At 41.6% G+C, this 24,010-nt stretch overlaps 1 protein-coding gene across 1 annotated transcript in view; it reads right to left on the bottom strand.

The window, feature by feature from the left end:
- Nucleotides 1-24,010, bottom strand: part of Ccser1 (coiled-coil serine-rich protein 1) — a 401,729-nt gene that overhangs the window by 299,118 nt on the left and 78,601 nt on the right. The window contains exons 2-3 of the mRNA XM_013029707.1: nt 12,855-14,213; nt 8,299-8,483 (exon numbers count right to left, since the gene is read on the bottom strand). Of these exons, the coding sequence (XP_012885161.1) occupies nt 8,299-8,483; nt 12,855-14,172 (1,503 nt within the window). The 5' untranslated portion in view covers nt 14,173-14,213. The remainder of the gene's footprint in view (nt 1-8,298; nt 8,484-12,854; nt 14,214-24,010) is intronic.

The raw sequence follows: 24,010 nt of genomic DNA, 5'->3' as shown, positions 1-24,010 counted from the left end.
CAAGTATAAACACTTACTTTATTTCCTTTAGTTTTGACAAAGCACGATATTCTACAGGGAAATGTTCCATGTGGATTTATAATCTCCACAAATCTAGAAGAGCACTCGCAGAGCCACAAAATGGTGGGTGTCACAATCTTATGTGTGTTATTTTCTAATCATTGTCAAGTTCATGTTAGTAATGACTAACAAGAGATGCTTTCGTCTGGGCAGAAAGATGCCAATGCTGTCGTCCAATGGCAAAGCTACGTGTTTTATCAAACAACGTTTTTACAGACTGATTTTGAAATGCAGCAGTACAGATACTGTTGAGCTAAAAGTTCTTCCATCCTTATGGGCAGGGACAGGAGGCAGAATGCAGGGAGGAAGGGGTGACAAGGTCCAAAAAGAATTGTACTCTGCCCCTGGCCTATGCAATGAAAATCCTTCCTGACAGCACCTTCCTCAAAACAAGAACATGATAACTTTTTAAAAATTTCATATGTAAGGAAAGAACTATGTCCACGGATGTTTTCAAAGTGCGATGACTCTCAATCAAAGACCACAAAAATGACAAAACCTAGACTGGCAGCAACGGCTCTACATGTTGAATCTGATGTTGAACAACTTCATTTCTTCTTCATTCTGTCAGAGCTACCATTGCTCTCACTTCAGTTTCCTTCTTTAGGAATATGTTCAAAAGTATGCTTGCAGGGGAGGGGGGAGGGAGGGAGGTAGGAAGGGAAGGGATGGTGGGAGAAAAACAAAGGAGGGGGTAGCAATGCTGGATAGAAAATGTACTCATTACCTTGCTCATGTAACTGTAACCTCTGCACAGTATCTTTGCAATAAAACTATATACTACATTTTTTAAAGTATGTGACTGTGGCTACTCAGGAAGCTGAGAACTGAGGATCACAGTTCAAAGCCAGCCTGGGCAGTAAAGTCCATAAGACTCCTATCTCCAATGAACCACCAGAAAACCGGAAGTGGCGCTGTGGCTCAAGTGGTAGAATGCTCGCCTTGAGCTGAAGAGCTCAGGGACAGCGCCCAGGCCCAGAGTTCAAGCCTCACAACCGAAAAAAAATATTTGTTATTAATCACAACCAATTGTTATGTCAAATTTTCAATCGTTCACCTTGATCATGAAAGCTAAGATAAACTGAACGCTCTCTTGCAATAAAATCCACTGAGTTAAATGGTACATAATTTCCTGAGCTGATAATTTCCAAACAAAAGCAAAGAAATTCCAAATTAATGAGATCTTTTCTTTGAATAATATTCTTATGTCTAAGACTTCTGAGAATTTTATGAAAATAGAAGCAAAAAAAAAAGAAAGAAGAAGGGAATATTAAATTGCTTTAAATTACCGACGTGTAAAGAACAGAAAGTTGTCATGCTAAATTAATTGAATTCATGGAAAGTCCAAAATTAGGCGATATGCACGAATATAACTGATCCAACAGTCTTACAGTCTTAATTTTTTCATCGCTCTATAACTGCTGTGATTATATTTCATTTGAATCAATAAAGTATGCCAAAATGTCTACTTCCTAAACGTTTTAAACTAGCAGAAATTCACAAATGAAATTGAATTTGACAGAAACAATTTGAGTAATAGCACAGCTTTCTCTGAGGACAATTTTTTAAAAATCAAAAGTCTCTTTCATTACACAAGAAAATTCACAACAAAGTAACAAAGGATGTAAACTCCTTCCTTTTAGGGTTTGAAGATAAATTTAAGGCTATGTTTAGAATAAACAAATAGAGCCAGAGACTTACAATCAAACTGAATATTTTTAGAATTAAACAAACCTTTCCCTCACTTTCAGAAATTGAGTTTCCTTTTGTGTGGTCAAAAGAGGCAAAGATGCAAATGAGCAATTTGTACAAAGCCCGAGAGACCCCTGTTCTAATCCAATGCAAAAATTGGACTTGAAATATTGGGCAGAAAATGAAATCGCCCATAGCTTTTTGCATTGGCATCAAGGAGAAACAATAAATAATAAAAGGTTACTACAAATTGTCAAAGTTTCAGGTCAGTTATTTATTTTTCTGTTTCTTCTACTTGATCATTAAGTGATGCTGTCTTTGTACATGTAAAACCCGAGTGGAAGGAACAAATTGGTCCACTATTGGATGGACCAAAAATAAACAGCCAGGTGTTGGTGGCTCACGCCTGTAATCCTAGCTACTCAGGAGGCTGAGATCTAAGAAATACAGCTTGAAGCCCACCCAGACAGGAAAGTCTGTGAGATTATGCTTTCTAGTTAACCACCAAAAAGCCAGAAGTGGAAGTATGGCTCAAGTGGTAAAGCACCCAAAAGCCAAGCAAGATCACAAGGCCCAGGGTTCAAGCTGAGTTCAAGTTCTGGTATTATCACCTAAGTAAATACCAAATAAGTAAATAAATAAATAGTAAGTAAAACGTAAAGTATTTACAACGGCTATTGGGGAAAACAGAACAGGTTCTGGTTATTTAGAAGGAAAAAGAAAAGTGATTTCCTACAGGCAGAAATCTGAGGGAAAGTTGCTACAAGTGGTAGAAAGAGGAAGTCAGACACTGGGATGAGAACCACTCGTCCACTGGAAGCAACTGAAGCAGGACAGCATGGCAGATGCCCAACTGGGAGACAACAAGAATGAGCGCACAGTGTGACGTCATCTAGAGAAGTCAGGCTCTGGTAAGGCCTGCACTTCTTTCTGAAGGAGTGGAAAGCCACCTAGACATGTTCAGAATGGACAGGATAGAAGTTAGATACTAACGTGCTCACCCCAGTAGCTCTAAAAGGAATATTAAACCACAAGGAGAGAAGCTAAATTAAATAACATCTCATACTAAGCACATATAATTAGGCCATAATGGACAAAAGAGTGTCATCATTCTTCTTTCTCAGATCAATAGTAATACCATATGCTGAATATTATATATAATAATGACATAAGTACATATACATATAGTAGAGTCATATGTTTATGATAGCATATAATAACATATGTAAAATATTTGAGATCAATATTAAGGAAATATATCCCAATATTAACAATGAGGCCAAGAGGCCGACAACATATCTTGCATTGCTCTACCAAAGCATTCATTGTCTTAGACAGTGTCCCATTTTTTATCTTATTATTTGCTACTAATTAAGGATGTCCACTCTGTGAAGTTATATGTGAACATGTGCATTTGTGCCCATGATATATTCATATATACATGTATGTATATGTATACATAGATTTGTGTATATATATGTATATATGTGGTCTAATAAAAAAAGAAAATCAAAGATGATAATTTCTTGCATTACATTGATTAGTTTTATAATCAAACTAATAATTTCATTCTAACAATTCTTTATTAAACTTCCTCTCAACTATATATTATGGAAGTTTAACATATTAAACTTCCAGCTCTTCAAATGGTCTGTGACCAAGTTTTCATTTGCTCAATTTCTCATCAGTCAACCAGTAGAATAAACATTTGACATGCACCGATCACTCTCAACTTTAAAAACGTATGCTTTTCCCACTACTCTGATAAGAAGATACTATCTGTGGCTTCACAGGATATGCCAGAATTTACAATTGCCCACGTTGGCTTATTTAAGAGCACACACACACACACACACACGCACACACATTGATTGATTTCTTTTTAAAAAGAGAATTCAGGAGCCACCTTGAGAAGGCTCCCATGAATCCAATCTAGAGTGATCTGAATGTCAAAATAAAGAAGGTTGATAAAAGATTTGAATACATTGGATCACAGAAGGACCCAGGATTCCATCCCTGCAAATCGTGCAAGTAAAAAGTAACTAGAGGAGGCATGATCGATGGATACTGAAATTGCTAGGTAAAAGTTAATGACACACAGGCTAATTCACTTAGCTTCCAAGTCCCTCCTCAGGGCTTACTGGTTAATTGCTAGATAAATAATAATGCCACAGCAGTGGTGTCTGGCGACATCACTTGAAATGGGAGACGCCAGCCTGAGACACACACTGGCAGCATCCATGAGAAGCCATGCTGCACACACAGCTTCTGTCCCAACACCTGCACAGCCCGGACCGAATCGCGGAAGAGCAGACACTTCCGATGGTGTTTTAATTTTACTTTTGAGAAGGGAGCTGAAGGAAAACAACAGGAGAGCGGCGAAAGAACTTAAAACAGAGAGGACACCTCACGTCATGCCTTTCCCACAAGCAGTTTGCAGCACACTGAAGTCTGTGGAAAGAGATCGTGGAGGAGAACCTTCTACTGTGAAAAGTAACTGTTTCACATCTCTGTGAGCACTCATTGCTTACCCTGCTTAATCATTAGGTTGGTTTTTTTTTTAATCATTCGTTTATTCACGCAGTACTGGAGTCTGAACCTAGGGTCTTATGCTTGCCTGGCCCATTTGACTTAATTGCGTTTAAGGATCTCCTCTGCAGTTAGGTTTTGTTTGCATTCAGCCTTGGATCTAAATCCACCACCTGTCCATGCCGCCAGTCTAATCCAACCCCGCCACACCCACCTTGTTTGTTGAAATAGAGTCTCACATCTGGCTTAAATTAGCATCCTTCCAAACTCCGCCTCCCAAGAAGCTAGGATTACAGGCGTGTGCTACCATGCAGAACCAGTAACTTTTTACTGATTTTATGTAGGTATCTATGCGGATTGGCTACCTAATGATCTTCTTTTTTTTTTTTTTAAGATTCTAAGTTTCTGTAACTCTGCTAGGAAACCTAAATTGTAAAAAATTCAAGATTAAAAAAATGTATCCTAATGTCACTAACCCAGCTGTTGCTTTATCTTGAGCAAATCCATTTCAGTTCCATTGTATAAGGATTTTTAGGGGAGTTTTTACCTATTCCTTTAGTAAAAAGTTAGCAACCTCTTATTGAACCAGAATGATTCCCTGCTTTATAGGAAAATCATTCTTATATCTCAAAGAACATAGAATTTTTTTGAACAAAACCATAATGCCTAAATTGACAATCGGCTTTATGTTGTTTCCCAAGAACAAAAAGGCCATTTCCGTAAAAAACAGTTTATATGGCTCACTTACTCTGATTTCTTTAAAATATAAAATAATAGCACAGAATGGAATAGAATCGAGCAAGAAGGTAAAATACAAGGAAGTCAAATAAAATAACTAGCGGTCTACTTGGCGCAAGGACACAGCGTTGGGAGCTGTGGCGTGTTTGACACTCGGCCCCACTGCACGGAATCAAGGCACTCAAGCCAACGCTCCACGCCGCCCACAGCCGTGAGCTGTGAACTGCAGTTCACAGCCTGTCCAGGCCTCCAGGTGTGACACAGTAAGCTCTCTACAAGATATCATGCAGGGCTTCCTAGAGAAATGCCCTGCATCCAGGCACTCTTGCGCATCTCTGCTAAAGCAACTCGTTGTGGAAGTGCTTGGTCATAGTCAAGATTCACTATTCACAGGCTCTGGTACACACTGGGCCCACAGATGCTTTCTATGTTGTTTATTATTATTGCTATTAAAAATGAATAGAGCAAGGGAGAGAAAAGCAGTCAATCTCAAACCACAACCAGGTGGCTGATCTTCTCTCTGTCTAGAAGAACTATTGGAATGGCTGTGTCTACATGTGTTTTTTGTTTTGTTTTGTTTTTGGGGGGTCAATCATGGGATTTGAACTCTGGGCCTGGGTGCTGCCCCTGAGCTCTTCAGCTCAAGGTGAGCGCTCTACCACTGAGCCCCACAGCACCACTTCTGGCTTTCTGGTGGTTTATTGGGGATAAGAGTCTCATGGACTTTCCTGCCGGAGCTGGCTTTGAACTGGGATCCTCAGATCTCAGCCTCCTGAGTACCTGGGATGACAGGCGTGAGCCTTGTGCATTGTGCATTCTGTCTACATTTCCTTGAGTCATAAATCCATTGAGGATACAGCACACTGCGACCACTGGCCCGTGGGCGCCCCTCTAGTTCAAATCCCACAGAGCTGAGACCTTCAGGCCGAAAGCTCGACTGGTGGGAAAATGGAGGAAACTAAAAGAGGAAAGCATAAGAAAGGAGTGAGTTTTAAGACATTCCCTCACGAAAGTTTCGAGATCTTACAGGACCTGAGGTTCTGCCAGTCCTAGGAAATACACTAAGTTCAATATTTGTTTTTTATTTATACTTATACGTATTTTATAAATGTTAACATCTATATATAACCTAATTATATTTACAAATACAACATCTATTCTCAATTATTCTTTTCAAACATCACTTTTGTCTTTGAAATCATACCTTGTAAGTGTTCTGCAGAAAAGACTTCTAAATTAACAATTTATCCACTTTGTTTTGTGAAGAGCTATATAAATGCTCAAATAAGTGAATTTGAATCTCGTGATTAAATATGATTTTTTTATCGAATACAAGGCTGTCAAATAAGCATCTTTGTGAGCTGGGAAGGTGGCTCAGTGGTAGAGCGCTTGCCTTGCATGCATGAGGCCCTGGGTTTGATTCCTCAGCACCACATAAGCAAAAAAATCCAGAAGTTGCGCTGTGGCTCAAGTGGTAGAGTGCTAGCCTTGAGCTGAGGGAACGTGCCCAGGCCCAGAGTTCAGGCCCCACAACCGACAAAAACAAACAAACACAAAAGCATCTTTGTAAGCAGCCAAACACCTGCTTTTAAAGCACCGTTTTCCTAATTTAATAATTACAGAATAGCTCAGTTGAGTAGACTTCCTAAGTGCAACACAAAATAGTAAGGAATATAACATTATCTTAAAGACGACAATTTTTGAAAAGTAACAAAAATGAGAAATCAGGTAACAGGTTTTCCTCATAAACTGTTATTTGCAAAGAATGTTGTCGCATTGTCTTGAAAAGGACACCCTTGAAACATGGCTTCAACATTATTATTTTTGTATTTTTCTAGTAGCACAGTACAATTGGATGAGGAGTTTGTGGTGCTTGCACACATACACATTATACTCCAGATTAAATTCGCCCCATCTGTTACTCTTCCTTAATCTTTCTTAACCGTGATCCTATTCCAATCCTGAGATTCCAGCAGCAATGGAGTTACACTGCCATCTCGTGGCCACTCTCCCACACTGCAGAAACACTGACTGAGAAGTGTCTAAAGGCCTCAAAAAAAATAAACTTCCAGTGTTTTGACATTGAAAGTGGATCTGTGAATGAGTGATAGTGTGTTGCTACAAGGAAAATTACTAAATTTAAATGGTAAGAAAAACATTTCAGATAGAAAAGTATGTGTAAGAGACCCCAAAAATATGGAAGAAAACAGATGTTAAAGAATCAAGTGCTGTTAAAATAAAGGAAGTTAAACATATGGCTGAAAACACATTTTCAAGTAAGTAGCAAAGCAAAAGCAAGCAAGCAAGCAAGCAGGAAGGAAGGAAGGAAGGAAGGAAGGAAGGAAGGAAGGAAGGAAGGAAGGAAGGAACTCTAGCCAGGCACCAGCAGCTGACACCTGTAATCCTATCCAGGAGGCTGAGATCTGAGGCTGGCAGTTGGAAGCCACCCTTGGCAGAAAAGTCCATGAGACTCTTACCTCCAATTAATCACCAAAAACCGGAATTAGAGCGGTGACTCACGTGGTAGAGTACCAGCCTGCACACCAAATCTCAGGGAGCGCCCACAGGCCCTGAGTTCAAGCCCCAGGACCAGTGGAGGGAGGGGAGATGGGAAAGCTCATTCACTGTTTGTGTCCGCTGAGACCTCATGGGCCCCAGGTTGGAATCCATTCCCCTTCCCACAAGTCAGATACAGCCCGCCGCAGCCGTGCACTGATCTCACAGTCCCTGGCCGAGGCAGGCTCTACAGCTTGGAGGCAGAATGTGGGTGCCTCCAATGGGGTCAGGCTCCAGGTAGTCACTTTGCACCCCACTCCCATGGTGGAGGGGTTCCCTGTGGGGGGAATGCCCGAGCCAGGGCCAGTGAAAGGCCTCACGGTGGAAATGACATCGGGAAACTTACACAGAGACCTTTCTAAAGGGTTCATAGGATGCAGAAGGTGCTGAAATGATGAGAGCAAGGGGAATCTTCACGAGGAGAATTTTCTTACCTTGTGTTCGTGATTTTTACTCTACAAGAGAGACCAGTAAACTACCATAGAAGCATGGAAGACAGGAGACCAGCGAGGCCCTCATGGTGTGCTACTACTGTCTGGCCTCATCCCTGAGCCTCTCCACTGAAAACAATCAGCCTCTCTGTGCTCTGATGCCAACCACAGAGGCACACTTCCCCTTCAAACGCTATTGCTCCTTCAGTGTGTGGGTCTCGTTAGAGGACTCGCAGAACACGGCAGCTGTCTAAGGCCTCTTGGGTATTTGCAGACACGGGTGTGTGCTTACCAGACTGTTCATTTTGGAGGAGGAGGAGCTTGCTCTTTGCTTTCTTAAGCTGTTGGCTTCCTCTGTCTTTCCATCTTTGGGCTTCAAAATCATTCTACTTCCCCCAGCCGTTCCTTCTGAGGAGGATCGTAGTCTCCGCTCCACAAACCTCCCTTCGCGGTACGGACTGAGGCTGCTGGCTAGAACTGTCCAAGGAAACACAGACAAAAAAAATACATAAATCATATCAGGGCTGGGAAGGCGGCTCAGTGGTAGAGTGCTTGCCTAGTATGCATGAAGCCCTGGGTTTGATTCCTCAGTGCCACATACACAGAAAAGGCTGGAAGTGGTGCTGTGGCTCAAGTGGTAGAGCGCTAGCCTTGAGTAAAGAAACACAGGGACATTGCCAGGACCTGAGTTCAAGCCCAAGGCCTGGCCAAAAAAAAAATCATATCCGTGTTTAAATAGACCTTTCATAGGGGATATTCATGGAAAACCATAAGAGTCACTCAAAGATTTTCCTCCCAGAGGAAGAGCTTTTCAATGTGCAGTGGTAGTTCAGCCGCCTCAAGCAAGTGAAGCCTTGGGAGCCCCAAGATGGTAAACTCATCCTCGGCTTCTTCGTAGCTCAGAGTAATCACATAAACACACCTTGTTCTGATGTTCCTCCAACTCTCCATGGAATCTGATCATAGCTCACCCCTTCCTTGACTAACATTCTGGACCAAATTCCATTAAGGATTGCTTGGACCGCTTCCTTGACTAACATTCTGGACCAAATTCCATTAAGGATTGCTTGGACCGCTTCCTTGACTAACATTCTGGACCAAATTCCATTAAGGATTGCTTGGACCGCTGCAATACATCCCCAAACTGACTGCCACCTGTCTCCCCAAATCTCTACCACAACCTACTGTGCAGATGATAGCCAGACAACGTACACTGAAACCTAAGGGCTGTCCATCATTCCTTGTTATTCAAATGGCCTGCCAACTTCTTCAGAATATGGATTGTTCCCCATCTGCATGCCAGGGGGCGCCCTGTTCATCTTTCCACCCTCAGCTCCTGTCATACCTGTTTGCTCAATCTTAGGCTACACCAAGCTTGCTGTTGATTCTCTATCACTGTGGGCATGCTCCAGCCCACAGCCTTGGACCCTGACTCTTTGCACTAATATACTTGTGTCAGATAGTTTCAGGGCTCACTCCCTAAGTTCCTTCACCTGTTTGCTATTTCATGTTCCTTTAGGTACCCACCCAGTGCATGGCATTTAAAATGCAAGCTGCAATTCCACTCCTCACTTGTCCACACTTCATTCGACTATACCCTGGTCTTCACAGTGATCAGCATCTGATGCTTGTGTATTTGCAGGTGAATTGTTTCATTATCCCTGGCAGAAGAGAAATTTCCTGAATGTTCATCTGTATGCTATACTGCTAGTACTAAAAAGAGCACTAAAATCGTGATCTTCTATTCTATTTAAGCTAATCTACTGACTTAAGACTTTTGGGTAGAACCTATGAGGTCAACCTATGGTCTTTAACTATCAAAGCCAATAAATAAAAACTAATTCTTTATATATTTTTTACATTATATGTATTTCATAAAAAGTGCTGAATACATTTAGCATTATGGAACTTGATGTGTGTAGCAACTACTTCTTGCGTGAAATAAACATAACTATTTAAAATGTTTCACCACCCACATTATAAAACCCTGATAAGGAAGTAGGACAAATGGAAGACACTATGTGATAAGGTTTCCCCACTGGTATTATTTATCCAAGGACAGGTGGCTTATGTCCAAAATTATTTTAATTGATTAAATGGCTTATAGTTAGGACCTTAGTCAACAGACTAATAATCTCTAACAAAAATGTTAATCATATCCTGGTTTCCAGAATTAGATATAAATGTATAATATTTAATTACACTGGGTGCTGGTGGCTCACACCTGTAATCCTAGCTACTCAAGAGGCTGAGATCTGAAGATTGTGGTTCAAAGCCAGCCTGAGAAAGAAAGTCCATGAGACTCTTAAGATCCAATTAACCACCAAAACACCGAAAGTGGCGCTGTGGCTCACAGCAGTGGAGCACTGAAGGAGCTCAGGTACAGAGCCCAGGCCGAGGTTAACCCCCACCTCCCAGGGGGAAAAAGGTATTGCATTCAATTAGACATTGGAGTAAGTCATCATTACTAAGTAAGAATCTGATATATCAGGATAATTGCGATTCTGCCCTTTCTTTGTGCCATGACTTTTTCTTCTTTTTTTTTTTGCACAGAAAAATAACCTTTTTTCTTTGTTTGATTCATGGTGAAAGAACCAGTTATGGACACAGTATGATAGTTCAGTACCCACATATCATGAGTAATGGCTAACTCAGGCTAATCAGGTGCCATTTCTTTTCAAAACCACCTGCATACCAGGCTGAGGTCCTTCTGCTGCCCAAAGTGTAACTTAGTAATGATATTGTTACTGAACTTCATTAATGAATATGTAGAAAAAAAACTGTGGGAGGATTAAATAAAACAGTGCATTAAATAATTTCATAAAATAGTGCATCAAAGTGTGTGTATGAAAAGGATAGCAATCACTACTTCCTCTCCAGCATCATCCTGTCAGTGACAGTAAGGAAGTGAAGCAGCTACCACGAGGACCAAGCATAGGACCAGGCTACCAAGTTCCCAAAATTGAAAAAAAAAAAAAAAGGGAGGGGGGAAGGAAAGGCTGGCTCAGAACAATGATCCTCAGCAAGTATGCAAAGCATCTGAAGATAGCTACCCAGCAAATTTATATATGTGAAAGTTTAAAAAGCATCATGTTTATGCTGAACAGATTCGTTCATTTATATAATCTCATGGCTCAATATAATCGAGACTTATTTTAATTTTTATTTAATATTTCAGGTAATGTTTAGAGTATAGCCTAGTTCTTAAGAGCCTGAGTATTAGGCTTAGGTAACTTTAACTTGGCTTTGCTGCTTTCTCACTTGCCCGTGTCACCAGACTTGGTTTTTAGTTTGGGAAAATGGGAAACACAAGTCTACCTCTCGGACATTTCATGGACACATCAATTACTTACCAAGTTTGTATATGTTCGCAGACATATGACTTAATGCTCCTCAATTATCTTGCCTATAAAAGAACTTACAATATGTGGTGTGTGTGTGTGTGTGTGTGTGTGTGCACATGCATGTATGTGTGTACGTGCATGTATGTGTGTGTGCATGTGTGCGTGTGTGTGCGTGTGTGTACGTGCATGTATGTGTGTGTGCATGTATGTGTGTACGTGTGTGTACGTGCGTGTATGTGTGTGCGTGCGTGTGTGTGCGTGTGTGCATGTGTGTACGTGCATGTGTGTGTGTGCATGTGTGCATGTGTGTACGTGCATGTGTGTGTGTGTGTGTGTGCGCGCGCATGTGTGTGTGCATGCGTGCGTGCATGCTCATGCACCAGTACTGGAGCCTCATGCTTTTTCACTTAAGTTTTTCACTCACAGCTGGCACTCTACCAACTGAGCCATTGCCTCCCGGCTGTCATTTTTGCTGGTTAATGGGAGACAGAGTCTCATGGACTTTTCTGCCCAAGCTGATGTTTGAATCTCGATCCTATAATCTGAATCTCCTGAATAACTAAGATTACGGCCACTGGTGTCTGGCTAAATAGCTTACAATAGCAATTTCAATCACTCTTAATGACTGCATCTAAAGTACACAGACTGGTTCCTGAGACATCATGGCCATTTCCCCAATATTAAGGACGTTTTAAGCAGTACTAGATGCCCAATAGTAATGGAAAAAATATAAAAATATTGTCTATAACAGTCGAGTAGCTGGCATATATTCAATAACTTCCTTACACTGAATCTCACAATAAATAACAAAGTTTTCAGGAGACAGTTTCTCTCTCTCCCTCCCTCCTTCCCTCCCTCTCTTTCTCCCCCGCCCCTCTCTCCCATCTCTCCCCACTTTCAGAGAGAAAGAATGAGAGAGAGCCAATATTGTAAAGCAAAGAGAATGTTACCAAGGTTACACGGCTATTTAATGTTAAATCCGGGTGCGGAACCAGCCAGATTCTCCAGGCTCCAAGGACTGTGTGTTTTTTTTAAAGCTTGCAAATTCTTTTGTATCTAGAGACCGAGATGATTTATGTGAATCGTGAAGCCTGGTGAACAGTCCAAAGCTTTGTTCACATAGAAAACAGAACTTAGAGCACATGAATTTTTTATAAAGGTTGTGGCTGGAGTCAGTCCATTTAAAAAGAACTAGGGACTATCAATACTTGTATGATAAACTCTGAGAAAGATCGTCCTTATTTTAGACAAAGCCGTCGGGCGAAGAGAATCCACTTTCTTGTGAAGTTAGAAGCCCGTGGACCCAGCAATGAGTAGTGTTCCAGAAATACCCTTCCAAGCAAGGGAAACATTGAAAACAAATAGAAAAAACAATTAAAAGAAGCAGCTAGAAAAAGAAGAATGAAAACCAAAGACCACGTAGTTGGCATTCATGCGATTGAGAACATCGTTTCTGGAGAAGAGTTCACAGGGCGCGTGCATTCCCGCAGGACAACGAACCTACCTTTCGCAGCGTTGGCTTCGCAGCCGTGGGGCGCGCGGTGGCGCAGCTGCGCATCACCAGATGTGGGTATGCTCCTGGAATCTGAGACGGGGTGAGACCCTTTCCCTCGCTCTGCCAGGCTTTTCTGTGGGTCACACACCCAGCCCAGGAGCTTGGGGGAGCTGGTCCTGAGCAGTGGTTCCCCATTTTGTACAACCACCAGGTCTTCTTCCCTTGGGGCCGGGGCAGGTCGGGGAGGCGCGGGTCCCCTGCCTGGGGTCGCAGGTGCATGCAGGAACGCTTCTTTCTGCACAGCAGCAGCTAGGTCGGGGGCAGGATGAGCGTCTGTGCTCCATCGACCTTCGAGCCGGCACTTCCCGGGTCTGAGGTCGCTGATGGTCCTTGTAGCAGCAACAGGAGCAGCGGCTGCGGAGCAGGGGTGAGAGGTAGAATCCTGATGCGCGCAGGGCGCATCGCTGGGGGACGCCACGCAGCACCCACCCTTGGGAAGCGCGTCGGCCTCGGACGCCGAGTCTTCCGTGCAGAACTCCGATGGGGTCTGCGCCGTGGTGGTCAGGTCAGTGGAAAGCAGGGGAGAGGGCAGCTCGCCCCCTGCAGCCTCGGGAGCTCCGGCCTCCACTGGAGAGGCTGGGCCCGGGCCAGGCTGGGGGGCTGGAGGCTGGACGATTTCCAGGGAGAAGTCCGACGTGGGTGCCGCCGTCTGGGGCCCGGCCTTGGAGAACCTGGAGTGGGAGGAAAAGGACTTGGGGAGGAGCTTCCGGGTGGCCGACAGCTTGGGGGGCCGGGGGGCCGGGTCGTCGGCGAACCCCGAGTCGTCGCCCTCGCTGGGGCCCGCGCTGAGACAGTGGATGAAGACGCTCTTGTTGCTGCTGCTGGACGGCGGCTCCCTCTCGAAGTCCTCTGTGCGCGATCTGGTTATCTTCTTATGATGGCGGGACCCGCCCAGCCCCCCCGGGCGTCTCCCCCGGGCCTCGGGGGGTTCTTCCCCACCCGGGGTGCGGACGTGGGCCCCCGCCGCGGGGTGAGCGCCATTGGACGTGAGGCTGAGGCCGGGCTTGGGCTCGCTGCTGCTGCTGGCCTTCTTGTGGTGGAAGCTGATGGACGGGGCGCGGAAGAGGCTCCTGCGCTTGCCGGTGCTGCCCGAGCTGGAGTTGGTGCTGGACGGGGAGGAGCTGTGCACGCCCCCCGACGAAGCCGCCGCCGGCGTCTGGCTGGAGGAAGGCGAAGATGGCAGGGAATCATGTCTGCGGCTGATGCTTTTGCGGAAAATCGGCAATCGAGACACCAGCGTGGAGCGTCGGGATCCAGAGTCCCCCATCGGGGCGCGCCAGCTTGCGGGGTGACAGCTCACTTAGCAGCCTGCAAAACACACACACAGACACGCAGAGAAAAGGACACGTTAATAACGACAAGGTAATAACGAAATGGTGCTTCTCCGTGAGGCTGATAACGACCATAAAACACATACGGAGATTCTGTTCCTGGAAGGAGTTCTGGGATGTATCCATCCAGGGGGAATACACCAACGGTTTTGTCCACAAGCTCTGGATGAATTCAACTCCCCACCACCACCACCCCAAAGGGTTCCATCCATTTGGGGGGCTGTTAGGGTGGGAAACACAAGCTCCAGATGGGAAATCCCGTCTTGCAGACACTGAGCTGTCCGTGGCACTTTGGTGAGTTGTTTAGCCTGGATATCTACGTGTGCACAGGACAGCCATGGCCACAGGGGAAGGTGTGCCAGCTTGCCCGAGGAGCAGCGCACAGACATGCTTTCCAATCAGTGACTCAACAAGTTAACGTGAGCGGAAGAGAATCACAGCCAGACCCTAGCATGAGCAGCCACCGAAATCTCCACTGAAAGAAAAACCCATCGGGACAAATGTGTGTCCTTGTATTTGACAAAGACTGGTTTCAGACCATCTGACAGGAACTCACAAAGGGTACAGTGCCGTTTACAAACGAACCTACAAGTCAGCCACAGCTAGGAGTTGAAATGACTTCAATGGAATCTAACTCGATTGGTAATCTTGAGAGAAGTCGGTATGTTCTCTCAGAGAATCAGAAACATAGAAAATGTAAGGACCATATAAACGTCCATTGGAGGAGGAGGAGGAGGAGGAGGAGGAAGAGGAGGAGGAGGGAGGGGGAAAGAGGAGGAGGAGGGGGGGAAGAAGAGAAGAAGAAGAAAGGAAGAAGAAGAAGAAGAAGAAGAAGAAGAAGAAGAAGAAGAAGAAGAAGAAGAAGAAGAAGAAGAAGAAGAAGAAGAAGAAGAAGAAGAAGAAGAAGAAGAAGAAGAAGAAAGGAAGGCAACAGGGAAGGGGTGGAAGGGGGCAGATTCCCTTCGCCCACTTTGCTGTTCCTTGTACTTCCCACAGATTTTCTCCATTATCGCTTATAGCTCCACAAGGAGGTCATATGACTGTGGACATTTCATAGCAAAACGAAAAGTACATTGCCTGTGTCACTAGGTAACAAGAAGTTAAGCAGGAAGCAGAGATTAAGCATGCCCTATTCCAAGGCCAGCTAGTCATCAGTGTAGCAAACACCGAATTTCACTGGAGCAAAGAACCCAGGCCTGTCAGCTAGGAGCTCAGCCAAGAGATGAGCAGTGGTAATGACCAATCTGTACGCTGTCTGCATCTTCAGGCTTGACCTCATTGCAGTCTATCTAAAAGTGAGACTTAACCTTCCTGTGCTGGCTTATTTCACTGAGTAGAATGTTCACGTTCATCTAACTTGTTGCAAAAGACAGCATTCCATTCTTTAAGACTACCAATCCTTTGTGTGGATCTACAGCCACACTTGATCGCTGGTAGACTTTTAAGCTTTGTATCCTGGCAATTGTGAAAATGCTACATCGAACCTTGAAGAGGAGATATTTCCTTGGCATACAGACTTCAGTTCCCTTGGCTACATACCAAACTGGAATGACTAGACCATGTGCTAATTCTAATTTTACTTTTCTGAGGAGTTTCCATACTGTTCTCCATAATGGCTGTACCAATTCACATTTGCGCCCACAGCGTGTATGCGTTCACTCTTCTCCACGTGAAATTTAGTTAAAATCAAACAACACGCGATCCCAATTCCAAAATGCTCCAAATTTCTTTTGAGGCTGTAACTGACGAAAACTTAAAATGCAAACAGAGACATTGCAGTTCTTGGATCATTGAACTCACAGCTTAGATTTTCCAAAGTAGATACAACGAATAATACATTTTTATGAGTTGGCTCTAAGTGTTTTAATTAACATTCTTCTCAGTTATGGCTTTATTTTCTTTCATATGTTACGTTTACTTCCATTTAATGCCTTCTGTAGGAATTGGCCCTAAATTGAACATTATCAACCATAACTTTCAACTGGTTGGAAACCTGTAGAGTTCAGTGCATTAACAGTAAACTATTAAATATCACTACTGAAATCTCTTCAAATCTTATGAATACTGAAATATTTCTTAGCCTCTTTTGAAAATATTTATTGCATTGAAAAAAGTACCAAAAATGAAGAATAATACAGTTTTGTATTTCCTCAGCAAGTATTCAAATAGTTTAAGGAAAATTTTCAGAAAAAAATCCAGTCACTACTCTCTTCTCTTACATACTTAATGAAAACATCAAGACTTCCACTATGTGTGCATAATATATTTGCCACTGGTGTTTATCCTGACTTCTTTTTTCCCTCCTCCTCCTCCTCCTCCTCCTCCTCTTCCTCCTCCTCCTCCTTCTTTCTCCTCTTCCTCTTCCACCTCCTCCTCCTCTTCCTCTTCCTCTTCTCCTTCATTGTATTTTGGTACCCAACCTGGGGCTTGAACCCAGAGCCTAGGAGCTGTCCCTGACTTTCTTTTGTTCAAAGCTAGCATTCTATCCCTTGAGTCACAACTGCACAGGGCTTTTAAACATTTTTTTGGGTAGTTTATTAGAGATACAAGTCTCATGAACTTTTTTGGTCAGGCTGGTTTTGAGCTGCAATTCTCACATTTCAGCCTCCTAAGTAGCAAGAATTGAAGGCAGGAGCCATCAATGCCTGGATATCTTGATTTCTGTAAATAGAAGCATCACAGATTCTAAAGGACATGATCATGTTGAGTGAGCTGAGCTAAAGTAGGTATAAAATTTATTAAAAACAAAAATCATTTTGAATTTCACTGTTCATTTATGACTAACTCTTACTTCTCATTGGAAAGGAGTGAGCAACAGAAACATAAAATATCTACAGGTTGTAATTTTCTCTGATTTACAAAGGCGCTTCAGGGCCTGGGCAACTCTCTGAACATCCAGATGCATTACTTTCCCCCTCACACTTTATTTTTTTTATTGTGAAAATACTGTACAGAGGGGTTACAATTACATGGGCAAGATAATAAGTACATTTCTCATCAAGCATTGTAGCCTCCTCCTTTATTTCCCCTTCCCATCCTCCTCCCACCCCCTGACCCAATCCTCCCCGTTCCCCCCCCCAATGACATAAGAACAAAGCAAGTTCACTATTGTGTTCTTCTAAGTTTGTATTTTGTTTGGATTTAAAAACAAGTGAAGTTAAAACAAGTAATTGAGAGAGCTGAAGTGTTGGTGAGGAATGTTGCATAAATCTGTTGGCAGCCTGCTTCTTCTTCTGAAAAGTTTTCAGAAAATAACCAGAGTGAGGCTAAATGATCTATTACAAAGAAAATCTTCCCTGATCCATGAAGACAATGAACAGAAAGCAAAGGTTATCTCCATCACAGTTATTGGCATGAAGAAAATCAGGAGTAGTTGACATAAACCATATGCAAGCGTAACAAAGGAAATTGATCAAATTTCAACAGAATTAAATAGCATCAAAGCACCTCAAAATTCCCACTCAACTTTATCTCATTACGTCAAGTGCCAAATGGAAATGAGGTTTTACATGTGTCCAATTCTTGTGTTGCACCTGCCCAAGCCAGACAAATGCCACTTATACCTACAGTTTCTTTGACTTAGATTTCGCTTGTTATGTGCATTTAAATTCAGTACTAAAATGCTTTATCCTCCTCCCTTGAATGGATGGGGAGATGATGGCAGCATTTTTGTAAAGATAAATCATTCCCACAAGATGGTGAGGGTCGCTTGCGCCAGTGCGGTCAGTAGGAACAGCTTGGGGTGCTTTGAAGGATGACTGACCAGGGTGAAGCAGGTGATCCATCATAGGGAAGGAAGCCACACTGCCAGCCCAAGCAAGAAGAAAGCAGAAATCATCTCCCAGGCTTGTGCAAACCTTAGGCACAGCAGACATACCCATCTGTTATCAACAAATAAGCATAAAGATCCAAGTAATTGCTTGTATAAGAGTATCTGCTTTTGGGTGGCCCCCCGAAAAATTAGATTCACCCTACAGATGTCATGAACACCAAGACAGATGACACCATTCAATTTGCATAAACTAATCTTATAGTTAAAGTGGCTCAACGTTACCTTTTTTAAGTAACAGGAACAATTAGTAGAAAAAGAGAGTACACTTGAAAGAAGTTGTTCTAACCACATTTCTTTCATTTGAATTAATCGAGGCTAGGGCTGTGGTACACATTTAGAAATAAATGAGATCTTTGGCCATATATGATCTTTGTTCTTTATTTTTCCCAATTAGACAATAGAAGTAGAATACAAAAGAAAGGAAAGGAAAGGAAAGAAAGGAAAGGAAAGAAAAGAAAAGGAAGACAGGAAAGAAAGGAAGAAAGGAAAAAGAAAGAAAACATTAATTCTGGCTGGAAATAAGAAAGAAATTACTTGTGAAAGAAGCAAGAAATGTAGAAGTTATATGTACACACAAACCAGATTTAGGCAAAGAATAAGAAGACATTTGTGTTTAAAGAATGCTACAGTTCATGTTCTAAGATTCACACACATGCATGGAGAATTATAGGTTTCAATCCAGAATTTAGCGTAGTGTTAATAAGTCATTGAGTCTCTCCCTGGTCATCAAACAGCAGTTGCCTTGAAGAAATATTGTGAGGAACAGATAGATAAATGAAGTGCAGCTCAGTAACTGAAAGTAGTTGGTCATGATCAGTTAATCAGGTTTGGGCTTGCTCATTGCTATTCACTGTCGCACAGCAGATTCCCTTTCTTCCAGTTCATGACGTGCTTCAATCCCTTCATCGAAAATCCTAATTCTGTCTACAACTCAGCTGGGAAGTCCTGCCGTTTTTCTGGGCTAATCTCAAACAACACAAAGGATATCAGAGGCCACAGGACCCACCGGGCTTAGGTGAATCCCACTTCTTATGTATCACTGAAAAAAAATGGCTACACACATTTTTTTTTGAAACTTGCCTCTTACCAAAACAGGTAAAGCTTCTCTGACCTGACATATTCAGGACCAGAATTTTTTTTCTAATTTCAGATATTTTGTGCATTTTGGAATACGTGTCAGGACATAAGAAAATCGGTCAGGATGGCACGCAATTCTCAACATGATATTCGCTTGCCCTTCATATGCACCTGTTATATGTAGCCTAGGGGTAATTGAAGCAGTCTTCTTATTGTCCCTGCATTTTAACTGTGACCTGTCAGTCACATGAGGTAGATGTGGAATTTCCCAATATGGTGTCATGTCAGTCAGTGCTGAAAAATTTATAGGTACTGGAGCACCTGGGATTTTCAGATTAGGCATGTTCAACCTATAATTTCATTAAACTGTGCCTTGCTTTTGACCTCAAATATTTGACTATGTTGATCTCTCTCTCTCCTCTCTCTCTCTCTCTCTCTTCACTCTGCATGATTGAATAACTGTCCATCACTTTGTTTGCTGTCAACACAATATTTCTGACAAGGGCAAAGGAACTGACAATATTCTCAATATTCAAAACCTGTCTCCAAGTCAGAGCACAATTCTCAAAATATGAATTTCATAAGTCTTTTAATTCTGTTAAAAGTCTGCTAAGAGTAATAAAATGAATCTCACAGTTGTGGAGAGGACAGTATATATCTGAAACTATGTTTGTTGATAAAAATAGTTGTATATTCTTTGTCATTATATCTTACATTAGAGGATTTGCCTAGGTTTAAAATATTTATTTAAAAATGTCTTAGCGGTGTTATAAATTGGGTTTCTCAGGAGCATAAGTCAAGGAAGGCACTCTTGTTTAAGCAATATTTCAGGATTGCTTGTGTAAGCTGAGAAAGAACAGAGTAATAGCAGAGCAGGCAAGAAGACCTGGGCAGCAAGCAGCTAAGCAAGGACATCGTAGAGAATTGAAGACAAGCTTTAGACTCATTATCAAAACCTAGAGACAGGGTTGGCTGCAGGTTCTCCAAAACCATTCAGTAATATGCAGGCTTATGTTTAAGAATTGGAAAGTATATTCATGTACAACCAGCAAAGAACTAATACCAGAGTTATATAAAGAATTCCTGAACATCAGCCAGACATAAAATGCTTTCAAAGGAAAACAGATGATCAAAGAATATGAGCAAACATCATGGAGAAGAAACATAAATTACCTATGAGTACAAGCAAAGATACTCAAACCCATTAGTCATCAAGAAGCAAGAAAGAGAAATCAGGAAAGGGATAAAAGAGAGCCAAAACTGTGAACAGAAACTGCACATCAATCACTTTTTTACCTCATCAACAGACTTCCTACTGCTTATAGAACAAGAAAAAGGAGAAGGTATTGTTTTAAAAACTTAACAATTTCATTTAAGTTTTGTAAAATAAATAGTATTTATAGACACTCACGAAGGAGTAAAGATTGCAAAAGTCATTTTAGAAATATATTGTTATCTTCAAGCCAGTATTGGGGTTACTTGAACTCAGGGCCCTGTGTGCACAATTAGTTTTTTACTCAAGGCTGGTATTCTACCACTTTAGTCACACCTCCACTTATAGCTTTTTGCTGCTTTGATATTTACATACCATACCTATTAAGTGATAAAGTATTACCTAATATATAGTCTGATTTGTCATATAATTTATATGATTGTGGCACTACATTTTTTCTTATCTTAAAAGAGTTTACAAAGGGGTTTCAACTCAACATGTCAGCTTGTGAGTACAATGCATCTAGAACAGGGTCACTCCGTTCATCATTCTCCTTGTCTCTTCCAGATCCACTCAGCCCCTCAAATTACTTGGTTCCATTTTTACATATGTACATGGACAATTATGCTGTATTTGTTAACCCTTCCTCTCCCATTGATCCCTTTCCCCTGGTACTTTCCCCCACTGACAGAACTTGCATTCATTTTTTTGTAAACTGTTAAGTTTGCTTTTCAAAGGACTTAAAATAAGTTGATGTCCTGTTAAGTGTTTATTGCATGGCAACATAAGCTAATGAGCCATGCCAGTTTATATTTTTCTTATTTTGTCAACAATATGCACCTAGAATGTATGCTATATATATATATATATATATATATATAACAGTCCATTTATTTACTACATATTAAAACAATTGGATTGCCTTACATTTTTCTTTACTAAGTGAAAGAAATTAAACAAAAAACTCTGTAGTTCAATTACCTATCAGCAGAGGGTGCAAGAGACCTTCTTTTTTCAGTCAAAAATCAGACTGAGCAATTATCAAACCTACCACAGTCCTTAAGTGACAATCAATTGTATTTAAGTGCAGTTGCAAGATGATTGTGTGATTTTTCACAAGCAATTAGTATATGATAAAAAAACGTGCTTTTTAAAAGAAAACCACAACTCTTGAACTTTATAAACAGTTGCTAAAATACTAAAAATGAGGGTTTTTTTTTAGTTTTTCATTTAGAAATATATGCAGAACTTTAGTGGAAATTAACCTTTCCTAGATATCAATTCAGGTTCATTATTTATTTTTTAATAGTTTCTTCTTCATTAAGTATATTCTTAAAGCTACAGCTACAAGCATACAAATGTAGCATATTTTAAGAAAAACTTCCCTTTTCTAAGAAAAGCTTCTCTTTTTCTAAGAAAAAAAAATATGTAGGGGAAACAAAGGAGGAGGCAACAATGCTTGATAAGAAATGTACTCATTATCTTGCCCATGTAATTGTAACCCCTCTGTATGGTATTTTCACAATAAAAAAAAAGAAAAAAGAAAAAAAACACCTAGAGTAAAAGTTTGTGGAAGAATGGAGTCTCATCCTTAAAAGTTTCTTTCTTTATTTTTATACTGTATCTGCGTATCAATTCATGAATGGGAGCAAGCAATATATGCATGATTTGTACTTCATGATTTACAACAGGAATAGTACTTTTTCTTTTTTGTTGGTCATGGGCTTGAACTTTGAGCCTGGGCTCTGTCCCTCAGTGCTTTAGCTCAAGGCTAGCGTTCTACTACTTGAGCCAGAGCACCACTTCTGGCCTTTTCTGTTTATGTGGTTGTGAGGAATCAAACCCAAGGCCTCACGCATGCGAGGCAAGCACTCTACCACTGAGCCACCTTCCCAGCCCAGGAATTGTATTTTGATTCTAGGAAGTTAGGCTTGTCTAATACTTAAGGAGTTTTAATAGTACGGTGCTCTGACATGCTATCAGATTTGAATTATTTCAGATTATGAAGGGATAAGTCTTAAATGGAAAATATGCCCACTTATTTAATTGGTTATTTATTTATTTATTGGCAAGACTGGATTTTCAGCTCAGGACCTTGAACTTGCTACCACAGGAGTCCCAGCCCAAGAATGTTCAATTCCATGCCAACAATGAATGGATTCACATTAGGTTACCTACAATTTACTTTGAAGAAAACTTGAATAGATATGTTCAAGGATAATTTATTGCCTGTGTTTTTCTTTCACATAAAATGTATTTACTGTGAAGGAATTATATAACATAGATTATAAGATGGGACCTGAGATATGTTCGGCTCCTTTCTTTCCTTTGAAGAAAATGTCTCTAAGATTGTTGATACATTCAATACAGTACCTCCACATGATGGCTTTTATTCTTTGATGCACCTACATAAAGTATAGCTCTACAGGATGACCAGCTATTATTTCACCATTTCTGAGTATGATAGTGTTAATGTGATAGGATAATTAGAAAGCATTTGTGACCAGTGGAGACAGAACCTGAGCTCAGGCATTCCCGGTCCTGAGTGTGCAGGGTGATGTGTCTGACTTGCTTGGCCACTAGGGGGAGATTTCACCCCTTAAGGAATTTTCTTTGTCTTTTACATTTGCAAAGTGGGCTTCTCTTTTCAGGGGCAGGAATGGAGGCCAAGACTGGCCAAGAGCTTCATCCAAAGACATACAAATAATGGCCTAAGCCATATTGGTGCTCGTGAGAATGCAATGAAATCCAATAATCCCTTCTTCTTCTCCCCACTGATTCTGATACTTGGATGAAAGCTCAAGTTTTGGGGATCTGGAGGTGGACACGAAGTAACAGCACCTAGTTATCAACAGATCAGACCCACTTCTAATTCACAAGAGGGAATTCTCATTTTCTTATAAAATGCATGCATATTTTTTCTTGGGTTCAGTGATTTTTCTTTTCTTTTCTGGTTTTGTTTTGTTATTATTGTGGTTGGCCTTGGGGCTTGGACTCAGGGCCTGGGCACTGTCCCTGAGCTTTTTCTGCTCAAGGCTAGAGCTGTACCACCTTGTGCCTCACCACCACTGCAGGTTTTCTGGTAAATAATTGGAGATAAGAGTCTCCTGGGCTTTCCTGCTTGGGCTGGCATTGAACAGCAATCCTCAGATCTCAGCCTCCTGAGTAGCCAGGATTACAGGCATGAGCCACTGTTCAGCTTTTTTTGTTTGTTTGTTTGTTTTTCTTTTAAACCTCTTCAAACCATCAGCCCTGGCAAATTTTAGTATTTAGGTGCTGCTCTAATAGTTGTTAGTTTATCTTCACCATTTCTACCATATTCACCTTTTCATTTCATGATGAATTTAGGAAAACTCAGAGTCTAGACTAAATAATTTCACAACATTTTTACTGTTTAAAACATTTTTTCTCGTGCCAGTCCTAGCGCTTGAACTCAGAGCCTGGGCAATGTCTCAGAGCTTTCTTGTTCAACTGCTACCCTACTACTTGAGCCACAACTCTACCTCCAACTTCTTGGCAGTTAAATAGAAATAAGAGTCTAACAGACTTATTTGCCCAAGCTGGCTTCAAACTATGACCTTCAGATCTCAGCTTCCTGAGCTGCTAGGAATACAGGCATGAGTCACAGGTACCTGGCTGAAATAGTATAATT

This window comes from Dipodomys ordii, unplaced genomic scaffold, assembly GCF_000151885.1.
Source record: "Dipodomys ordii isolate 6190 unplaced genomic scaffold, Dord_2.0 Scaffold122, whole genome shotgun sequence".
Classification (NCBI taxonomy): Eukaryota; Metazoa; Chordata; class Mammalia; order Rodentia; family Heteromyidae; genus Dipodomys; species Dipodomys ordii.
This window is presented reverse-complemented; position numbering and strand designations above follow the sequence as displayed.